This window comes from Giraffa tippelskirchi, chromosome 10 (genome assembly GCF_054371585.1).
Source record: "Giraffa tippelskirchi isolate mGirTip1 chromosome 10, T2T-mGirTip1v1.2.pri, whole genome shotgun sequence".
Lineage (NCBI taxonomy): Eukaryota > Metazoa > Chordata > Mammalia > Artiodactyla > Giraffidae > Giraffa > Giraffa tippelskirchi.
The window spans coordinates 78,761,562-78,783,566 of record NC_137284.1 but is presented as its reverse complement, the minus strand read 5'-3'; the positions used below and the strand labels follow the sequence as shown (position 1 = coordinate 78,783,566).

The 22,005-nt window shown below is 42.2% G+C and overlaps 1 protein-coding gene across 5 annotated transcripts in view; it reads right to left on the bottom strand.

Moving 5' to 3' along the window:
* Positions 1-22,005, bottom strand: part of MALSU1 (mitochondrial assembly of ribosomal large subunit 1) — a 61,209-nt gene that overhangs the window by 31,480 nt on the left and 7,724 nt on the right. The window contains exons 2-7 of one of the 5 annotated variants that reach the window (XM_081536452.1): positions 14,105-14,166; positions 12,557-12,641; positions 8,805-8,962; positions 8,438-8,562; positions 5,906-6,306; positions 4,528-4,706 (exon numbers count right to left, since the gene is read on the bottom strand). In XM_081536452.1, coding sequence (XP_081392578.1) covers positions 4,528-4,706; positions 5,906-6,306; positions 8,438-8,511 — 654 coding nt within the window. In that variant the 5' untranslated portion in view covers positions 8,512-8,562; positions 8,805-8,962; positions 12,557-12,641; positions 14,105-14,166. Of the gene's footprint in view, positions 1-4,527; positions 4,707-5,905; positions 6,307-8,437; positions 8,563-8,804; positions 8,963-12,556; positions 12,642-14,100; positions 14,167-22,005 lie in introns of all 5 variants that reach the window. The other 4 variants (XM_081536454.1, XM_081536453.1, XM_081536455.1 and 1 more) reach the window with 4 other exon arrangements.

Genomic DNA, 22,005 nt, shown 5'->3' with positions numbered 1-22,005 from the left:
AGAACAGTATGGAAATTCCTTGAAAAACTAAAGCTAGAACTACCGTATGACCCAGCAATTCCACTACTGGGCACATAACCTGGTAAAACCATAATTCAAAAAGACACATGTACCCCAATGTTCACTGCAGCCCCGTTTACAACAGCCAGGACACAGACACAACCTAGACGTCCAGCGACAGAGGAATGGACTAAGATGGGGTACATATATACAATGGAATGTTACTCAGTCATAAAAAGGAGTGAAACTGGGTCATTATTAGTGATGTAGATGGACCTAGAGTCTATGATACAGAGTGAAGTAAGTCAGAAAGGGAAAAATAAGTATTGTATATTAAGGCACATATGTGGAATGTAGGTGAACCTATTTGCCGGGCAGGAATAGAGATAGAGGTGTAGAGAACAGATGTGCAGACACAAGGTGGATGGGGGAAGCGGGGAGCAGGGTGGGATGAATTGGGAGATTGGGATTGACATGTAAACACCACCAGGGGTAAAATAGACAGCTAGTGGGAACCTGGGGGAAGGTTCCCACCTGTGCAGGGAGCTCATCTCAGTGCTCTGTGGTGACCTAGAGGGGTGGGATGGAGGTTCAAGAGGGAGGTGATATATTGTATTCTTATAACTGATTCACTTAGTTGTACAGCAGAAAGCAACACAACATCGTAAAGCAATTATACCCCAATTAAATAAAAAATTAAATTATCGTTAAGGGGACAGGGAGAGGAATAAATTAGGCGACTGGGACTGACATATAGACAGTACTATAAAATAACAACAACCTACTTATAGCACAGGGAATGCTACACAATACTCTGTAATGACCTAGAAAAGAGTGGATATATGTATATGTGGGGCTTACCTGGTGGGAGAAAAAAACTGGAGATCAATATACTAGCAAACCAAATTCAACACCACATTAAAAGAATAATACACCAAGACCACATGGGATTTATTTCTGGAACGTAAGGATGTTTCCACATGAAAATCAATCAATGTAATAAACCATATTAACAAAATGAAGAACAAAAACCATACAATCATCTCAAATACATGCAGAAAAACCATTTAACAAAACTCAATACCCTTTCATGAGAAAAACTCAACAAAGATTAAAAAAAAAACCTCCTCAAGATAATAAAGGCTATACATGAAAAGCCCACAGCTATCAGCTATCATCAAACTCAATGACAAAAAACTGAAAGTTTACCTCTCAGATCAGGAACAAGACAAGAATGCCCACTTCTGCCACTTTCTATTCAACATAGTACTGGAAGTTCTAGCCATGGCAATTAGAGCAAGGGAAAAGAAAACAAAAAAGTAACCAAACTGGAGAGGAAAAAATAAAACTATCTCAGTTCGCAGATGACATGATCTTATACCATAAAGAAAACCATAAAGACTGCACCCAAAAAAACCTGTTAGAAAAAATGGATTCAGCAAAGTTGCAGGATAGGAGCTCGACATCCCCAAATCAGTTGTGCTTCTGTATACTTAATAAGCAACCTGAAAGGGAAATGAAGAAAACAATCCCGTTTGCAATAGAATAAAAAAGGATAAAATACTTCAGAAATAAACATAACCAAAGGAGCAAGACTTCACTGAAAACTACACAATGCTGCAAAGATGACACCAACAAATAGACACCCTGTACCCATGAACTGGAGCACAATATTGTTAAGACTATCTACAGATTCAATACAATCAATCCCTATAAATCCCACAACTTTTTTTTTTATAGAAACAGAAAAATCTATCCTAAAATGTGTATGTAATCTAAAGGGACCCCCAAATAACCACAAACAATTTTAAAAGGAAAGAGCACAGTTGAAGATCTCAAGCTTCCTAATTTAAAAACTTATTACACAGCTACAGTAATTAAAACAGTGATCAAGACAGACTTACAGACCAATTCAATAAAAAGCCCATATGTTCAAATGTTTTTTCAACAAGGGTGCCAAGTCCACTCAACAGGGAAAGACGGTCCTTTGAACAAATAATGTTGGGAAAACTAGATACCTACATGCAAGATCTTACACCGTCTACTAAAACTCATTCAAAATGTACCAAAGATTTCAACATGAAACCTAAAACTAAACAACCTTTAGAAGAAAACAGTGGAGGGACTTCCCTGGCAGTCCAGTGGTTAAGATTCAAAGCTTCCACTGCAGGCGGTGTGAGTTCAATCCCTGGTCAGGGAACTCAGATCCCACTTGCAATGCAACACAGCCAAAACAAAGAAAACATGGTGGAAAAAGCCTCACGACACTGGATTTGGCAATGATTTCTTGGATATGAGACCAAAGGCAAGAACAGAAAAATCAAAAACTTTGGTGCATCAAAAGACACTATCAGAGTAACAAGGCAACCTACAGAACGGGAGAAAATATTTGCAAATCACATACATGACATAGGGTTTATGTCCAGAATATGCAGAGAACTCCCACAACTTCACACACACACACAAAAAATCAATTAAAACATGGACAAAGGACTGTATTCAAGCACTGCAAATAGGCTCATAACCATGTGAAAAGATACTCAACCTCACTAATTATCAGGGAAATGAAAATCAAAATCAGGAGTACTACTTCATGATCCTTAGACCGTCTCAGACAGTAAAGAATCTGCCTGCAATGCGGGAGACCCAGGTTCGATCCCTGGGTAGGGAAGATCCCATGGAGAAAGGAATGGCAACCCACTCCAGTATTCTCACCTGGAGAATCCCATGGAAAGAGGAGCCTGGCGGGCTACAATCCATGGGGTCAAAAAGAGCTGGACATGACTGAGTGACTAACACTTTCACACTTTCAGACTCATTTATCAACAAACTGGAAAATAACAAGTGGTGAGAAATCTGAACACCTGTGTACTGCTGGTGGGAACATAAAGTGGTATAGCTACTGTGTTAAAGAATAGGATGGTTCCTCAAAAAGTTAAACATAGCATCACCACGATCTGGCAATTTCACTTTTGAAATTGAAAGCAGGAACACGAACAGATACTTCTCCACTCATGTTTATAGCAGCATTATTCACAACAGTCAGAAGATAGAAACAACCCAAATGCCCACCATTTGGGTGGATAAGATACAATATGGTATACATATACATTAAAATAAATATCCAGCCTTAAAAAGAAGAAAATTCTAACACATGTGACAACCCAGAAAAACCCTGAAAAATATTATGCCAAGTGAAATAAGTCAAAAGAACAAATAAGAGTATGATTCCACTCAAGGAGGTACTTATTAGTGTAGTCAAGTTCAGAGACGGAAAGCAGAACGGTGCTGCCAGAAGCTAGGGGAAGGAAGAATGGGGAGTTCCGGTTTAACGTGTACAGTTTTCTGCAAGATGAAAAATGTTCTGGAGATGGATAGTAGTAACCGTCCTACAACAACGTGACTATAACTAATGCCATTTAACTGCACACCTAAAAATGACTAAAATGTTAAGTTTCATGTTATATACATTTTACCACAAACAAGAACAACAAAACTTTCTTGACTTTGCCCTTTTCTCCCTTCTCACCTAAAATTTTTAAAAAAGTCATTTCTATTCCCCTTCCTTGCCCTTCCACAGAAACTTTCTCTGAAAAATCTCTCAATTCTTTTTACATCTCCAAGTTCAATGGTCACTTCTAAGTCTTACTTACTCTATTCTACTATTATATCTGACAGAGACCCTAAGGTCCTTTTTCCTCCATGACCTCCTAGTTCTCTTTGTCTCTCCAACTACCCCCTTTTCAAGAATCGTCCTTTGTTCTGCCCTGTTCCACCAGGGTTTTGTTCTCAGTCTCCTTATTTTACCACTCTTCTCTAAGGCAATCCCAGCTACTCTTTTGGTCTTAAACTGTCCCCTCCATGACTAATTTTCAACAGGGTGAAAGAAGTATGTTTCCCTCTAGCGTGGTATCAGAATCAGCTTCCAAGTGTATTTTCTTCCTCATTCTGATTCCTATTCAGTCTAGTTGGAAAATGAACTACCTTTTCTTTCCTCAACTAGACTTGTGAATTCGGAAGACAAGGACTAAATCTTTTCATTTGAATTAAACTCTAGGCCAGCACTATCCAACAGAACTTTCTGCAACTGCGGAAATGTTTTATATTTGCGCTGTTCAGTACAAATAAGCCACATGTGGCCATCAAGCACCTGAAATGTGGCTAGTACAGCTGAAGAACTGAATTTTTAGTTTTAATTTATAATTACATAGTCACATAGGACTAGTGGGTAACTGGACAGTTTTGCTCTAGAAATCCCTCAGTAATACATATTCTAGTCTGCCTCAGGTTACTTTAGTACTTTTTTCCCTTGTCACAGAGACAAGAATATGAAATAGCCTGACCCACTAAGGCTAGATATCGGTCCTTATAACTTTCACCATCAAAGAACATAAAACACTTGTGCCTGTTCTGGGTTTCTCATATAATCTCTGTGACGGGTTTAGTTTTCAAGTGCTGCTCTTCAGTCTGATGCATTGACATTATTCCATTAAGTTAAAGATTTCAAAGAAAAAGAAAGCATCCTACCATTTTCACAATGTAGTAGGCCATGGCGTGTAAGTGTCGAGTGGAAGTGCCGCTACCAATCACAAAGTAATCTGTATATTTCATTTCTGGAGGAACTTTGATGACACAAATGTCTCTTGCATTTTCTTGCCTCAGAAGTGAAACCAGCATATCGATGTCAAACTTGGGACCAGCATGATCTGAAACGCACGAAGATTTGGTTGTGTCAGGTGGCCAAGTGAAGACAGACATGCTGTGCACTCAGAAATGCAGGCAGCTGACAGCGAAACTGCTCCTCTGGGAGGGTATTCAGATCTGAAATGTTTTGTAACACAACAGGGCCCGGGCCTCCTGGAAGTTGAACCTGGGTTCTGGCTTCATATAGCACTGCTCAACTTTTCTGGCAATGTGCTCAGGTCACAGAGAGCCACCACATCCTTTCCTATTAGCAAATGCAAGCAGTACCATACAACAGCAATAACTGCTTCTGTTCCAGTACTTGAGGAAACAAGTAACACTGCTCAAGCAGAGAACTGCTACACAAAGAGAGGAAAACAGAAGCACAATCTGGGGAGGTGGTAATACCCTGGGACATACTAAATTGAATTCCAGCCAGAAAGGGTCACAGAACTAGCACTGGGAACCATAAGGGCTCTTAGGTAATACTTGGCCTACAACCTTCAACTGAGAAACTCAGACCTAGCCAAGTATGTGTGACCCCAAATCTACCAATCTGAGGGCTAGAGGTTTAACAGCAATTCTCATTCTGAACTCTCAAGTTTTTCTTACAATGCCATTTGGGTTATGTAACAACTGTTATCTGTGAAAATCTTTTTTCCCCCCTCTGGAGATTTAGATACTCGGACTGTCACCGTGATGTATTATAATAGCCTCTGGACTTACAGCTCTCTTAAGCTTTAAAGTTGACTCCCAAGGCGCTAGATGTTAACCTCTCCCTCTTATACTTTCACAGGTGTGATCCGTTTATCATCTCTCAAGCGTCTAAAAACTTATACAAATCAGAGGCCCTTAAATTGGCGATATCTCCTATTAGCGCTCCTTAGGGCACCCTTTGGCCCCCAGCCCTTCCTCAGAATTCCCACGCCCCAACACTCTTGACAAGTCCATTTCTCGGGACCCTAGGAAGAGAGTGAAGGGAGATGTGGACGCTGAGGGTGTGATGCCAAGAGTCCGGCGTGGCTGTTCGGACCGACGCCTGGAGTTCCGGAGACTGATTCAGTTCATCTCTTCGTCTCACTGTGAAATGCAAAGCTGGTGCCAACAACCTTTGCAGGCCCTTCCGGTTCTGCTTTGTATAAGTTTTGTGACCCCCAAGAAAAGTGCAGAGAGGAGAACTCAGCATCCCCAAAGGACCCGCCTCCCCACTCCATGCCCGTACCTGCGGTGCCAGACTCCAGGAGTCCCTCGCCGGCTGTCCCCTCCGCTTGCTCCTCCAGGCCTGGCCCGCCATGCAGGCCGCGCGCTCGGTCCGGGGCAAGGCAGGCCCTGCAGAGTGTTGCCCTCGCCGTAGGCCTTCTCACTGCTAGCAGCCGAAGCCGGGGCCCGGCACCGGCCGCGGACCACACGCGGAGGAAAACAGCTCTGCAGCACAGCTGCGCCCCGAGCCGCAGCGCCACAAAGCTGCCGGGCCCCATCGCAAGAGCCTTGCGTCGACTCACAGGGCGGGGCTTAACGGGGTTCGTGCAGGTGTGCGACTTTCGATTGGCTAGGTCAATGCGGCCGGGCTCGGAAAATTGACGTCCGGAGCGTGGGCGTGGCCGGGGGGGGCCAGAGGGTGGGCTGTGGGCGGAGTATGAAAACCAGGCAGGGGAGGAGGATGGCAACCCAAAAGTGACCCGGAAGAATTTAGGTATTAGGCAAATATTAACTATTTTTGAAATGATTTGTAATTTACACTACATTTTTGCTGTAATGATTCTGTTTCAAACATATAAAATTGCAAGTTTGAAGACTAATTTTAAGTTTAGGTATAACACATTGATAAATATCTGAAGTAATGCATATCCATCAGAGTAGGTTTTTCTTTGATAATATTTTGAGTGATTTTTCTCACTATAGGTAATTATCCTAATTACTAACTAAGCCATAGTAACTGTATGTTCAATAGCAGTCTTCCACCAAACACCTGGATTTGCTTTTGACAAACAACATTGGCACTTAAACATACATAATAATGGACAATATGAAAATCATTATATCTTTTCTAAATTAATATTTTACTAATTGAGTCTCTAATGAATCAAACTTCTAACATTTCAAGTAAAAAAAAAAGGCATAAAATAAATTTAAACCAGTTAAGATTTCCGTACTTGGTTATGAATGTTTTCCCCCCCTGCTAGCATTCATGTTTCAAGTAAACATTCATTTGCTTTCTTCTTAATTCATTCTTTCTACATTTAAAAAATGTTTACTGTATACAAGCTGCTGAAACACATTAAGAGAAACAGTTTTCCATTAACCTTCTTTGCCCAATGGTAATTTCTTTGTGTTTTATTACTGCTAAGGCAACAATACAAAAGTATTTTAAAATTTAGTAGGAGTTTTTGACTTTTCTAGAAAAGTAGACTAGAATTATCACAATATATATGTATCTAATTAATAATCTGCTGCTACTGCTGCTAAGTCGCTTCAGTCGTGTCTGACTCTGTGCGACCCCATAGACGGAAGCCCACCAGGCTCCCCCATCCCTGGGATTCTGCAGGCAAGAACACCGGAGTGGGTTGCCATTTCCTTCTCCAATGCACGAAAGTGAAAAGTGAAAGTGAAGTCACTCAGTCGTGTCCGACTCTTAGTGACCCCATGGGCTGTAGCCTACCAGGCTCCTCCATCCATGGGATTTTCCAGGCAAGAGTACTGGAGTGGGGTGCCATTGCCTTCTCCGATTAATAATCTAACATTTGGAAGAAGAGGAGCGAAAGAAATGGAAAGGTAATAGTTGATCCAATGTAATCCTAAGGTTCCCAATCTCTAAGGCCTCACTCCATGCCTTTTGCCTCCAGATCCATCTAGAAATCTGAAATTTGTCAAAATAGAGAGATAATTAAATACAAAAGGGGTTGTGGAACAGACAGGTTAGTTTAAAAGGGGAGAGTTTTATCAGAAATTATTTTTACACATTTTAATAACAGAAATCAGAATGTACACCTTAAAAAAAGAAGCCTTTCTCTTTCTCCTCACTTCAAGCTCTGTCTCACTACTGGATATACTGTTTCAACATCACTAGCAATCAAAGAAATGCGAATAAAAGCAACAAAGAGATCCCTTTTCCAGTCAATAAAATTGGCACCAATCAATAACATGTGGCAGTAGCAAGAGGGGATTGGCATTCTGATACATTGTGATGGGGTGTAAAATGTCACTGCTCCTTTCTCAGAAATCTCAAAATACATCTGTTATTTCTTCGAACAAGTCTACTTCTACGAATTTTTCCATAGAAATAATTTTTCCTTTTCAATAAAATATCTAGAATCTAGGGGATTCCCTGGTGGCTCAGTGGTAAAGAGTTTGCCCGCCAATGCCAGAGACAAGGGTTTGATCCCTGATCCCGGAGGATCCCACATGCCTCAGAGTAACTGGGCTTGTGTGCCACAATTATTGAGCCTGTGCTCTAGAGTCTGGGAGTCGCAACTACTGAGCCCATGTGCTGTAACTACTAAAGTGCGCGTGCCCTGGAGCCCCTGCTCTGCAACAAGAGAAGCCACTGCAATGAGAAGCCCATGCACCGCAACCAGAGAGTAGCCCCTTCTGTCCATAACTGGAGAAGGCCCGCACAGCAATGAATAAATATTTTATAAATAAATAAATAAAATTTAAAAATAAAACATCTAGATTCTAGTAGTTTAAAAAGAAGAATTTAGGGACTAGGAATTAGGTTTTGTAGGAGTCAGAGCACTAGCATTTTACTACTCACCTTGCATTGCCTTGCACTGTAGTGACACACTGTGTCCTCTTTGTACTGTTATTATTTTTTCTTGATGTCTCCATTCACCAAAATGTAAATAGTGTTAGTAACTGTCCTCTCCATGGCATCTAAATCTGAATGTACAAAAGTTGATTCTGTTGATGAGACTGGAATTAGGACATAGCCCATTACCAAAGAAATTATCAAGATTCCCTCGCAAATTGGAAATCCCATGAGGAAAATCTGCTGTCCTGGGATGGGGTTGGGTGGGAGGCAGAGGTAGAAAGGACCATTGGGAACACATGCTTAGATCAGCCCTTAGTTACACTCCCCAGTGAACTTATTTTATGCCAATGGACTGCACCCTGGGGCTCACCTCAGTGAGAATAAGCAATGCTGAGTTGCAGCTCAGGATTGAATTGTAGGATGTGAGAGCTGAAAGAAACCTGAGGAGGAAAACTGATTTGCCTGTGGCCAAGCTGGAACGAGAAGCAGATTCTGAACTCCAGCGTGCTAACTTCTGAAAGGAAGAGGCTAGTAGAGGAAGGGAGCAAATATTATAGCTCAAGGGCCTGGAACAGTGCCAAGTACCTAGTAGCTACTCCAAATGGTCAATGCATTAGTTACTTTCTTTTAAAGAATTCCAGGCATTCATTTTTAAAAATTAAAAACCACAGAAACTAATATAAGCACCTGTGTGTACCACCACAAATATTCACACTCCTTCAAGTTATTTTTTAAAGATAATAAGAATAGAGTGTTACAGATAAAGCTGAGTCTCATCTTCTTCACTTCCATTTCCCCACAGGCATGAATTTGGTGCTTCTCCCAGAATTTGCCATCACTTCCATGTTCCACTGTTTTTTCACATCCCAAACCTGTTTTACCACCTGCGTTTGCCATCTCATTTAATGGGATCATCACACACATACACCCAAATCTCCTCAACTCTGGACTGCATTCACTGCAAGATCTTTCTACAACAACTATTCCCTTGTCAAATCCTGTTTGTGCTACTTCCAAAATAATTTTTGAATCCAACTTCTTGTCTTCATTCTCATTGTCCCTTCCTTAGTCTGAGACCTCAATAACTTTTGGCTCAATACTGGGACAGGCTCCTACCTGGGTCTCCTGTCTCTAATCCATCTCTACTCTTTCCATCCTCCATCCTGCCATCTAAAATTATTTTAGCCTCATCTAGTCTTTGCTGTTTTCCAAACACACCATAACCTTTCCATGCTGAGCTTTGCACATACTATTCTATTCCGTGTTTCTAGAATGCCCTTCTTCCACCTTTGCACATGACAAACTCAGACCCACTCTGTAAAACCTACCTTAAACATTAAGATATCTCCCCTGACTCTCTCAGATGGTCCTTCCAAAACCCTTCATCCCTTTGTTCATAAATGTCTTTAACATTTACCATGTTTGATTGGATGATACCCCATCGGAAAAGACTTAGATTTCCAGCTCTTCTGTTTACTAGCAGTGTAAGACTGAAGTCAGTTAATATCCTTGAGCCTTTTATTTATCACTTCCTCTCAGTGCTTTTTCCAGCACCAATAAAACTGCTGACATGATCCCACAAAATTTTGGACTTTCAAATACGAATATATGATATGGATGTGTGAGTGTGTGTGTGTGTGTGTGTACGCGTGCGCACACTCAGTTGTGTCCTACTCTTTTATGACCCCATGGACCATGGCACGCAAGGCTCCTCTGTCTGTGGGATTTCCCAGACAAGAATACTGGAGTGGGTTGCCATTTCCTAATCCAGGCGATCTTCCCAACCCAGGGATTGAACCCATGTCTCTTGCATCTCCTGCATTCGTAGGCAGATTCTTTACCACCGCGCCACCTGGGAAGCCCCATATGATATGGAGGACATTTACTCATCCTCTCTCCTGTCTGGAAGCTCCTGAGGGGCAGAGACTATTCACCTTTCCCCTCCCTGCCCTCACTCTGCACCTGGCACTGGAATGTTTGTTGGCTGAAACCTTGGTAAGCGTCCTTGAGAAGACAGTGAATCACAAGTCTACTGTATGACCCACTGTATGGGTGGGTGACCCACTGTATGCAAGCTGCATATTAAGAAGAAACTATATTCTTCATTGTGAAGATGAGTACATGTAGGGCTGGCAGCCTTCAAGTCCCTGTCAATTCCTATCGGCTGTGGGAGAAAAGATAGCCTCATTGCCTCCCAGCACCCAGGAAACTGAGGGAACAGTGTGGGTGCTCAGAGGCCCAGCTCTGGAGTGAGCAGTAGTTCTGAAATCTGAGGGAAAAGACCTGCCTAAGCCAAGAGGTGGGAATGTGAGCCTGCACTTTGGCCCAACAAACAGGCTCATTGGAAAAAATGGTGTAGGAGTTTCTTCCCACAGAGGAGCCTCCTCCTTGAGAGGCCCCTGGCAGGTGGGACTCTGTGATGCCCTTAAACCACAGGCTCCATGCTTCCTGGGACATCAACAATTCATCCCATTGCAAACCTCAATACCCACTCCAGGCTGCACTCGTGTCCTTGCAGCACAGAGAGCATGACTGGCAAATGAACAGAAAACATCTGAGCAGCAAGGAACACAGACTCCACACTCTCCGGGGAGGTGGGGTGAAGAAAGACAGAAGTGCCGACCTCTAGGTTTATAAAACAATGAGTCCCTGTCACCGAACTTCTGCTTAAATGGATTTTCCCTCTTCCAATCATGAGGCTACAAAAAGGAGGACAAAGTAACTTTTAAATAGAAATACACAAATGTAGCACATCTAGAATTAATTTGATTTATGAAAGAGGTAATTTTAATCCTAGCCCTTCCCTCTGCAAGGTCTCCCGAAGGCAGAAACAGTACAATGAGAATGGAAGTCTGAGGAAATGGGCGAAACTTAAATGAGGCAGGAATATTGACCGATAGCTACAACTGCCCGGTTACTGCCCAGTTGTGGAATGAGCTGCCCTTTGAGGTTGGGAAGGGTAGCTGAGCTGCAGAGAAGTGGTCCCCACCTATTTCACTATAATGAATAACTAAAAATCGTAGCTATTTAAGTATTAGTCATTGAACACATGCATGACAAAAAGCTGCTATGAACAAAGCAACTCTTAAATAAAATTATATTGAATTGTGATATACCCTTTGCCACCAAAAGGTCCAGCCATCAGGAAACACAGAAGCATAGTAAATTCATGCACGGAGTAAGCAAAGACTGGACTCGATAAACTTCCTAGTCCCCAAAATGTATGAATTCATCCATTCATTTAATAAACAGTGATGTACTAGTTGCAGCATTACGTGTCCTGAAGTCAAATGTGGGTCCATCAGGAAAACCTGCTCAGCCTTTCTCTAGTTCAGCCTTTCTCTAGTTCAGCCTGCTCTTTTTCTTCCTCTCTGTTCTCTTTGATGCAGGGTCCTGAGGTACTGGTTTCATCGCCCAAACCGGCACCCCTGACCCCTCCCCAATCCCTGAAGCTAGCTGCAGCTTCCCACCTTCCTCCCTTCCCACAATGCTCCAGGAAACAAGTTCAGGAACCTCTTGACTTTGCTGCTAACAGAACGAACGGGAGGCTTCTCAGTGAACACGCCAAGGGTGTATTAAGATCCACAAACTTCAAAGTCCATGTAGTCATGGACTTTGGTTAATTTATAGTTGTGATTCCCTCAGGAAGCCACTTCAGCCCTCCCATTCTCAGCACCCCAAAGAGAGAGATTATCAAACCATCCTCCCCTTCTGATTCTGTCTTTAAAAAGCAACCAAGGACTTAAAGTCCACACCCAACAGCAGATGTCTCTGTTCTCAAACAGGGACATTTTGCATCTCTGAGAACCTCTCTGATGGGTAACAGTCTTTCCCCTGAGTCTTTACCAGGTAGGAAAGAAGACCTGTAAAAATTGCTTTCATTAATTAACTTTAAGGACTTGTTGCCAACAAGCTGGGTCTAACATAACAGAAAATGATAAATCACAGATAATGAGAAACTGCTATTTTAGAATCATTCTCATGAGAATGGAATATCCCACTCATGCCTAAAAACTCGATGTGTGGGGGTCGGTTCACACTGAGAAGTGGTTTTGCTATCCCTCCTGCAGCCGAAGCAACACTTCAGATAAAGATGTTTCAGAGACAACTCTCTACATTTACCTCAACTGCACAGTTTGATGAGCAAGGGCCCTGAGTGCGCTGCTCAGCCCTGCTGGTCATTAGATGGTGACACTCTTAAGGGAACCTGAAACAGTATCAATAACAGGACATGTTTCTCCCTTGTTTACACAACACTTTTGAGTGATTGACCGACAACCCCAGCCCCAAGAAACTCCACCTGTGGCACTATATGATCATTCAGAGGCTCTGTGGCCCTCCTGACCCCCCAAGAAATCAGATCCCCCATCCCTGCCCCCTCACAAGACCCTGAGTTGTTTTCTTTCAGCCCAAACCTGATTTCTGATGAGCCTCTGATTTCTTTTCTGATCAGGTGCCTTGACAATCCAGTACAGATTTGGCTCAGCTTTTCCTCTTTTTTTTGATCCCAGTTTTATGAGTTGCCTCCCTTTTGTAATTATTTTTCCAATACTTGAATAATTCAGAAGAGCAGATGTGTGTGACCGCTGATGGCTGACCTCCCAGGGACTGGCTCAGAGCAAGCAAGATCAGACTCCTCAGCAGTGGCCCCCTCCTCTGATTGGACCCCCGCCTTTGAGGGCTTGCAATCTCACTCCAAGTCACCTTGGCAGAAGGGTGCCCAGAGTGGCACCCATCAGAGGAGCTGAGGGGGCACCTCTTTGAACCTGACACCTCACCTTTAAAACAGCAAAACCGACAAAGGTCCATATAGTCAAAGCTATGGTTTTTCCGGTAGTCATGTACGGATGTGAGAGTTAGACCATAAAGAAAGCTGAGCACCAAAGAATTGATGCTTTCTAATGGGGATTGCTGGAGAAGACTCTTGAGAGTCTGTTGGACAGCAAGGAGATCAAACCAGTCAATCCTAAAGGAAATCAACCCTGAATATTCATTGGAAGGACTGATGCTGAAGTTCTAATACTTTGCCACCTGATGCGAAGAGCCAATTCATTGGAAAAGATCCTGAAGCTGGGAAAGATTGAGGGACAGAGGAGAAGAGGATGGCAGAGAATGAGACGGCATCACCGACTCAATGGACATGAATTTGAGCAATCTCTGGGAGACAGTGAAGGACAGGGAAGCCTGGCGTGCTGCAGTCCACGGGGTAACAAAGAGTTGGACATGACTTAGCAACTGAACAGCAACAACCACCACCTTTTGACCACATCTAAAGGGCAGCAGTGATAATACACATTCATTTCCACTGTTGCAACAGATCAATTCCTCTCATCTCCTTGGTGGCTTCCCAAATGTATGCCACAAAAAAATTCAGAGAAATGTAACCAGTGAGTTTAGGAGTGCTCCAGGCTGCTCCATTCAGGCTTCTTAAAATACAGAGGGGCTTCCATAGTCCTCTGGGAGGCCAGTCATTGTGTGAGTGGCTTCTGGGGCTCCTGCATTTCCTTGTGGCTCTCTTGGTCATGTTATTTGTTGCTCATGCAGCTGCTGCTGTCAAGAACAAGGTGACAACATCAACTGCATAGCCTTTCAGGGACCAATAACATTTATAGCATTTACATGGCTCTAACAGATTCACTTATTTTCGCAAACATACTTTTCAGTACCTACTATGTTCCAGGCACTATTCCAGGTGCTGCAGACAGGATCCTTGGCCTGAAGGGGTTTCCTTTCTGGTTTGGGAGATAAATAAACAACAATAAGAGCAGAAACCAGGCGATTACCATCCCATCTGATAAGTGCTATAAAGGGTATAAAATACAGGCTGCCACGGGAGCATTAGTAGCGTCAGACTGGGTGGCTGAGGCCAAGGAAAACTTTCTGTCTTGAAAGCAAACAAACCAACAAAAACCTAAGGTTGAATAATTGTTGAAGCTACATTATGTCTTGAGAGTGGTTTCTCTCTCCTTTTGTATGCATCTGAAACTTTCTACTTTAAAAACAAAATCACAGTAACAGAAACTCTGCTCATGGTTTCTAACTGTAAGTATTATGGGTCTCAATTCTAGAAGCTTTTATTAATAGAAAGAAGTCCATTTAAGCCAATGTTGATTGTCTCTCATTCCCTCAACATACTTTCAATTTCCTCATCTATAGCGTTAAATGTATGAAGCATATGAAACTTATGTTTTACATCTGACCATTCCAATATATTCAGTGGTTGCCAGTCTGACTCTTTTTATCATGTCTGCAGCCTCATTCATGAAGGATTATTTGCACATATGTCTAGTGAGCTATTGTTCTGTTTTTTAATTATGACCCCATATATCTCGAGATTTTATCTGTTGAAATTCTCTAAAGCTTAGAGTTCCTGAAAAGAAAGTTTGTATTGCTTCTGCCAGGTATATGGAGCCATTCATTACTCACCGAGGGCCACTTTAAATGAAATGTTTAACTATGAATTTTTTCAGTGTGAATACCAATTCTAAAACCACATGAGTACAGGCTTGTGGTTCAAAACTCTCAGAGGGGACTGTTCATTTCATTCCTCACTGCCAACCCTGCCACCAGAGTCCTGAGCCAGCTCAGTCAAACATTTCCACTCTCTACCTCAGTGAGGTGCATATTTGTCTATTTCACCCAGCGAGGATATCATTCCAGAAGTCTGACTTTATGCAAGAAGGGTGGAGGGGGGTTCTCCTTCCTGCCTGGTCTTCATGTGTTTATCTTTAATCCAAAGAGCAAGTCTTTAAACCCAAGCTCTGGCATCCTAGGGGTGTGTATACACACACACAAAACCCCTAGAAAGAACTCTGGTTTCACTGCTTGATTTCTCTTGTTTTCTCTAGATCTGTGTTTTTTCGAGATAGATTCTGGCCTCTCCTTACTTTCCTGCTGGCTTGATCATACGCTAAAAACATGCTTTTGTATCTTATTCAATATTTTCAGTCAAGTTGTAATGGGAGGAATATCTTTGAGCATTGGATCCATCGTATACTGGGAACTGAATCAACAGTTGGGATTTTATCCTTTTTAGTCCCCCAAAGGGTCATTTTCATCTGACACTGAAGATCACCCAGGACATGGGCACTAGCAGGTAACCCCTCTCCATCTGGCCTCTCTCAATTTCAGCCCCACTGTTCTGGAGCCTTCTGAAGCAGATGCCTGGGCCCTGCACCCTCAGATAGTCCTGGCTCCTATGACAGTCCTTTGTTATAGGGCCAGTCAGAGGTCTTGGAATCATCTGAAGAGTCACAGGGGTACCGGGTTATTATTGTTCTAACTCTACAAGTTGCGTTTTTTTTTTTTTCCAGAAAGAAAAACTTTCAAGTTGCTAACTGTTACTTCCCATTTCCAAGGATAAAGTTGCCTTAATTGCTTGTGAAAAGGAAGAACTTAAGGATTACAAATGTTTTTATGGCTCTAGGTTTCATTCATTCTTCTTCTTTCCAATACTTTAGAAATACTTAGGAAACAACCCTTTTTTCCTTTGAAAATCAAGCATCTGTGATGTCTGAAGATTTTTTTTTAAAGTATATCAAGTTTATATACATAATAAACCAGGGATGCAGCAGGTGAACTTGACACTGAGGAAATTAGACCACTTTCTACACTTAGAGGATCATTCAAAGTCCAAAACTAAAACCCAATGTATAACAGTCAGGGTACAATTTTTAACTTTTTTTTTTTTAACTTAAGGAGGTACCACACAAACAGGATGCTTCTTAAATAATCAAGAAGAATCTGACATAATCTACATCCTACCAAGATGCAGCAGTTGTTTTTTTTTTAATGAGAGGATTTACCCTGTCCTTTGTTTTCTACAAAATAAGATATCTACGATTTCCTAAGAAGGGGGCTTCTGCTGGTGGGGGAGGCTTCCTGACTGAAGCCATGGTGGGAATCTTTGCTTCCTTCTTTTCATTCCCATTGCTCTCTTTAGGGTTGTGAAATAATATGGTTATGATCAAAGTAAGACCCAAACACCTCTCCCAGGGGAACACATGGTAAAATGTTAAAAGAGTATCAACAGCTGTGATGAGACAAGCTCATGTTGGGCAAATCACAGTGGCCTGGACTGACTGTAAGACAATAAACTTAAGCCAATCCTACATTGAAAGGATTCCAGTTGAGAAGCATTCTAAGTCTGTATTCTCTTTCACTGAGCACCCCCTGCCTCCACTTTTCTTTCTCTCTGAAATGTCCAGGCTCTCGGCCGCGCAGGCAATGACCGCGAGAAACACACAACACCGTGTGCTTGCAGCTGCCTGGAAAGCCCACGCTTCTCACGCTGAGAAGCCACACAAAGGCTTTTCCCTTGCTCAAGGACAAAATGGCTTGAAGTCTGCTTTGCTTTTGTTTCACACTGGGTCTGCTCCCCTCTGCCAGATGACCACATCAAAAGTGATTCCTCTGGGGAAAGCACAGGCAGAACACTCGGACAGAATTCGAAGCAAGATCTGTACATCTGAAACTAATACAACATTGTAAACCAACTAGAGTCCAGTATAAAACAGAAATTTTTTTAAAAAAAGAAAAGATACACGCTCCCCAATGTTCATAGCAGCACTATTTACAACAGCCAAGACAGGGAAGCAACCTAAATGCCCACTGACTGAGAAATGTATAAAGATGTGGTCCATATATACAATGGAATGTTATCCAGTCATTAAAAAGAACGAAATAATGCCTTTTGCAGCAACATGGATGGACCTAGAGATTATCATACTAACTGAATTAAGTCAAACAGAGAAAGACAAATACCATATGATATCATTTATATGTGGAATCTAAAACAAATGATACAAATAAACATATTTACAGAACAGAAACAGACTCACAGACTTCAAAAACAAACTTATGGTTACCAAAGGGGAAAGGTTGGGGGAGGGATAAATTAGGAGTTTGAAATTAACTTATATACCCTACTATATACAAAGTAGATAATCAACAAGTACCTACTACATAGCACAGGGAACTACACTCAAGATTCTGTAATAACCTATGTGGGAAAATAATCTGAAAAAGAATAGGTAGATGTATATGTATAACTGAATCACTTTGCGATACACCTGAAACTAATACAATATTGTAAACTGACTATGCATGCGTGCTAAGTCACTTCAGTCATGTCCAACTCTGTGCAACCCTATGGACTGTAGCCTGAGTCCTCTGTCTATGGGATTCTCCAACATAAAATAAAACTTAAATTAAAAAAAAAACCTCGTGGGTGGAGGGATGGGATGATTGGGAGATTGGGATTGACATATACACAGTATTATGTATAAAATAGACAACTAACGGGAACCTTGTCTATTACAGAGGGAACTCAGTGCTCTGAGGTGACCTAAATGAAGGAAATTTTAAAAAAGCGGGAAGTGGGGGTTATGTATATATGTATAGTTGATTTGCTTTGCTGTACAGCAAAAACTAACACAACATTGTAAAGCAACTATGCTCCAGTTAATTTAAAAAAAAACCTAAACAAAACAAAAAGTTGCTTCTTGGGCTGTGACAGAGTTGAAATGTGGGTTCTTGAGACATGTTTCTCTGAGGTCCCCTGTCTACATGATGACAGGACAGCCCATGTAGAAGCTCCCATGGGTGTGGGTGGTAGGAGTTTTAACTAATTAGTCTATATGTAGCCATAATTCCCCAGCCATGCTATTAACACAGCTGCTGACCTTCAGCCTCTTATTCTGTGTTGAAAAAAATACCTTAGCTAATGACCTGGAGTTTGCGGTATTTTAAACAGTAGGTAACCAACTAGTTGCCTTAGAGCAGCCACTTAATGATTATTGATTTCAGTTAGGTTTTTTCAAAAGGTATTCTGTGTTAGAAAGGGACTGACGAGGCACTCCAAGAAGGACTCGGAGTCTAAGACCCAGTTTTTGGCATCATTGGACTTAGCATGTAGTGCAAAAAAAGACACAAATATGTGAGGTAGGAAGATAACAAGACAGGATTTAACTAACGGTATATACTGCAACTGGGGCTTCCCAGGTGGCTCAGTGGTAAAGAATCTGCCTGCCAATGCAGGAGACACAGGTTTGATCCCTGGGTAGGGAATATCCTTTAGAGAAGGAAGTGGCAACCCATTCCAGTATTCTTGCTGGGAAATCCTACGGACAGAGGAACCTGGTGGGCTACAGTCCATAGGGTTGCAAAGGGTAGGACACAACTGAGCATACAAGCACAAAAGGCACATATACTGCCACAGCATAACGCTGTGCGGCTGTTTTAAAATATGACTCCAAATTCTTCGATATTTTTCCCACCGAGAGGTGGGGTCTGTATCCCCTCCCCTTAAATCTGGATGGGCTTTTGAGTGTTTCAACCAGTAAAACATGGCTGAAGTGACACTATGTGACATCTGAAGCTCGGGTAGAACAGGCTATGCCACTTCTACCTGGCTTTCTTGAATGACTGCTCTTGGGACATTCCCGCACAGAACACAAATTTCACATGGTGAGAAGTTGGGGTGCACGGAGAGGCCACACTAACATGCTCTGGTCCACAGGCCCAGCTGAACTCAGCCTTCCAGTCATCCCACTGGTGCCCCAGACATGTAAGTGGGGAAGCCTCCGGATGATTCCAGCTGCTAGTCTTCCCACCAAGACCCCAGACATCATGAAGGAGAAAAAAGCCAACCTTGTAGTGCTCTGTCCAAGTCCCTACACCATGGGGTCAGTCAACACAATAAGGACTTCACACCACTAAGCTAGGGATGTTTGTTATGCAGCCATAGTAACTGACACCCACTTCACCTCCAAACAAACCATTCAAATTACGCTAAAGAAGTTCAGCAGAGAGCCCAGCTCATGTGTACTCAAGGAACATTTTGTTGAAACAGAGGAGAGAGCACTTTATGCTGGGGGTGGGGTGGGGAGGAGAAGACAGTGGGAGCCCAAGGCTGGATACGTTTGATTCTAGCTGGAGTGAATAAACCAAACGGTGAACAGGGAGGGTTCTGGCAGCAAGGAGTAGAGCATAAAGGTGGAAAGGAAAGTGGGGCCAGACTGCAGCACGACTGTACCCCTTTTTCAATCTTGACACAGTGAGGCCCATCATATGTGGGTCATCAACCCAAATTCAGGCCTGAGGTATGAGTTGTGATATCACCTCAGTTCTGCTCTGTGCTCATCCCAAGGCAAGGCAGTGATTTAAGGGTTAAACTGAATCCTCATCTGAAGAAAGGCACTGTATTACTTACAGATGATACGCCTCCCAACCTGCCACCATAGACAATCTTGGAGGTCACACTAGTGTCTGGTTTTCCCTGTAGGTGATGGGGTGGTGACTGAAGACTCCTTAATACCAGCTCAACAATTCCAAAATTATCTTTTAAAAGAAGGCCTTGGAAGCACCAAGCAGTATGAATATGGAGAGAGGGACAGAGACACAGAGAAAGAATTGGGAAAGCCATTTGGAGAGCATTATTAGTAATCTGGGTCTGAAGTGATAACAGCCTGATGGAAGTATATTGGCGAGGAAAAGCGAGAACTTCTGTTGTTTTTTTTTTAAAAAAAAAAGCCTCAAAAGTCTTTAAAGGGCCTCATAAGAGCATTCATCATTTAAGGATATTTTTAAGGGCATCCTCAGGGGGTAAATGGTATAGCCGAGCACATTTCCATTGCTCTCTTCATAACCTCATGGGGTTGCTTAGGGAAGACTCAAGCTAGGACTAGAATCAAAATGTCACTGGCTATCGAGTCAGCTGCACCCTCAGGGTATGGTCTGTATTCCTGGGGCTCAGGCCCAAATGGGGAATAGCTAAATAGCGGTATATGGTATAAAGTGAGGAAAGGCAACAGCAGGCAGCTTGGAAACCCAGCATCTGTACTGAAGCAGACTTTGGTTCTCCAAGCTGAGCCTTCTGCCATGACCCTGTGAGGAGTCGGTTGCGGTAGAGTTTCTAAGGTCACCTCTTGTCAGGGGCTCCTGGGGTGACAGAGGTCAAGTCCCCTCATTTTGTAGGTGAGGGGAAGTAAATTTGGGGTATTAGTCACCAATAGTCACTATGAATCCAATCAGAAACATGTTTAAGTTTGAGGGCACTCCAAAATAAATGAGTCATGAAACTCAATGTCAAAAACCCAAATAACTGAATCAAAAAATGGGCAGATCTAAACAGACCTTTCTTCAAAAAAGACATACAAATGGCCCAAAAAACACATGAAAAGATGCTGAGCATCACTAATTATTAGAGAAACACAAATCAAAACTACAACAAGGTATCATGGCCAGAATGCCCATCACCAAAAAAATCAGCCAACAATAAACGCTGGAGAGGATGTAGTGAAAAGGGAGCTCTCCTACACTGTTGGTGGGAATGTAATTGGTACAGCTACTAAGGATGACAGTATGGAGGTTCACTAAAAAGCTAAAAATAGAGCTACATGTGATCCAGCTATCTCACTCCTGGGCATATATCCAGAGAAAGTCATAATTCGAAAAGATACATGTACCCCAATGTTCACAGCAGCACTATTTACAGTAGCCAAGACATCGAAGCAACCTAGACGTCCGTTGACAGAGGAATGGATAAAGAGGATGTAGTATATATATACAATGGGATATTAGTCATTAAAAAGAATGAAATAATGCCATTTGCAGCAACATGTATGGTCCTAGAGAGTATCATCAGCTCAGTTCAGTCACTCAGTCATGTCCGACTCTTTGCAACCCCATGGATTGTAGCATGCCAGGCTTCCCTGTCCATCACCAACTCCCAGAGCTTACTCAAACTCATGTCCATCGAGTTGGTGCCATACAACCATCTCATCTTCTGTCATCCCCTTCTCCTCCTGCCTTCAATCTTCCCCAGCATCAGAGTCTTTTCCTATGAGTCAGTTCTTCATCGAATCAGGTGGCCAAAGTATTGGAGTTTCAGCTTCAACATCAGTCCTTCCAATGAATATTCAGGACTGATTTCCTTTAGGATGGACTGGTTGGATCTCCTTGTGGTCCAAGGGACTTTCAAGAGTCTTCTCCAACACCACAGTTCAAAAGTATCATCTTTTTGGTGCTCAGCTTTTTTTCTTTTACTAGTATGATAGAGAGTATCATACCAGTGAAGTAAGTCAGAGAAAGACAAATATCACATGATATCACTTATATGTGAAATATTAAAAAATGGTACTAATTAACTTATTTACAAAACAAAAATACAGTCACAGTCATAGAAAACAAACTTACAGTTACCAGGGAGGAAGAGGGGGAGGGGTAAATTGGGAGATAGAGATTAATATATACACTATAAAGTAGATAAAAATATATAAAAAACAAGCACCTACTGTATTGCACAGGGAACTCTATTCAATATTCTGTAACCTATATAGGAAAAGAATCTAAAAAAGAATGGATATATGCATATGTATAACTGATTCACTTAGTTGTACACCTGAAACTAACACAACCTTGTAAATCAACTGTACTCCAGTGAAAAAGTTCTTGAAAAGTTGAAGGGTGGACTTTGCTGAAAAAGGCAAAGAGATCAGAGCTCTGGGTTCCAAAGCTCTGGACAGTTTGGAATGAAAGAGCTTATACTTCATTCCTATTGTTGTTCACAC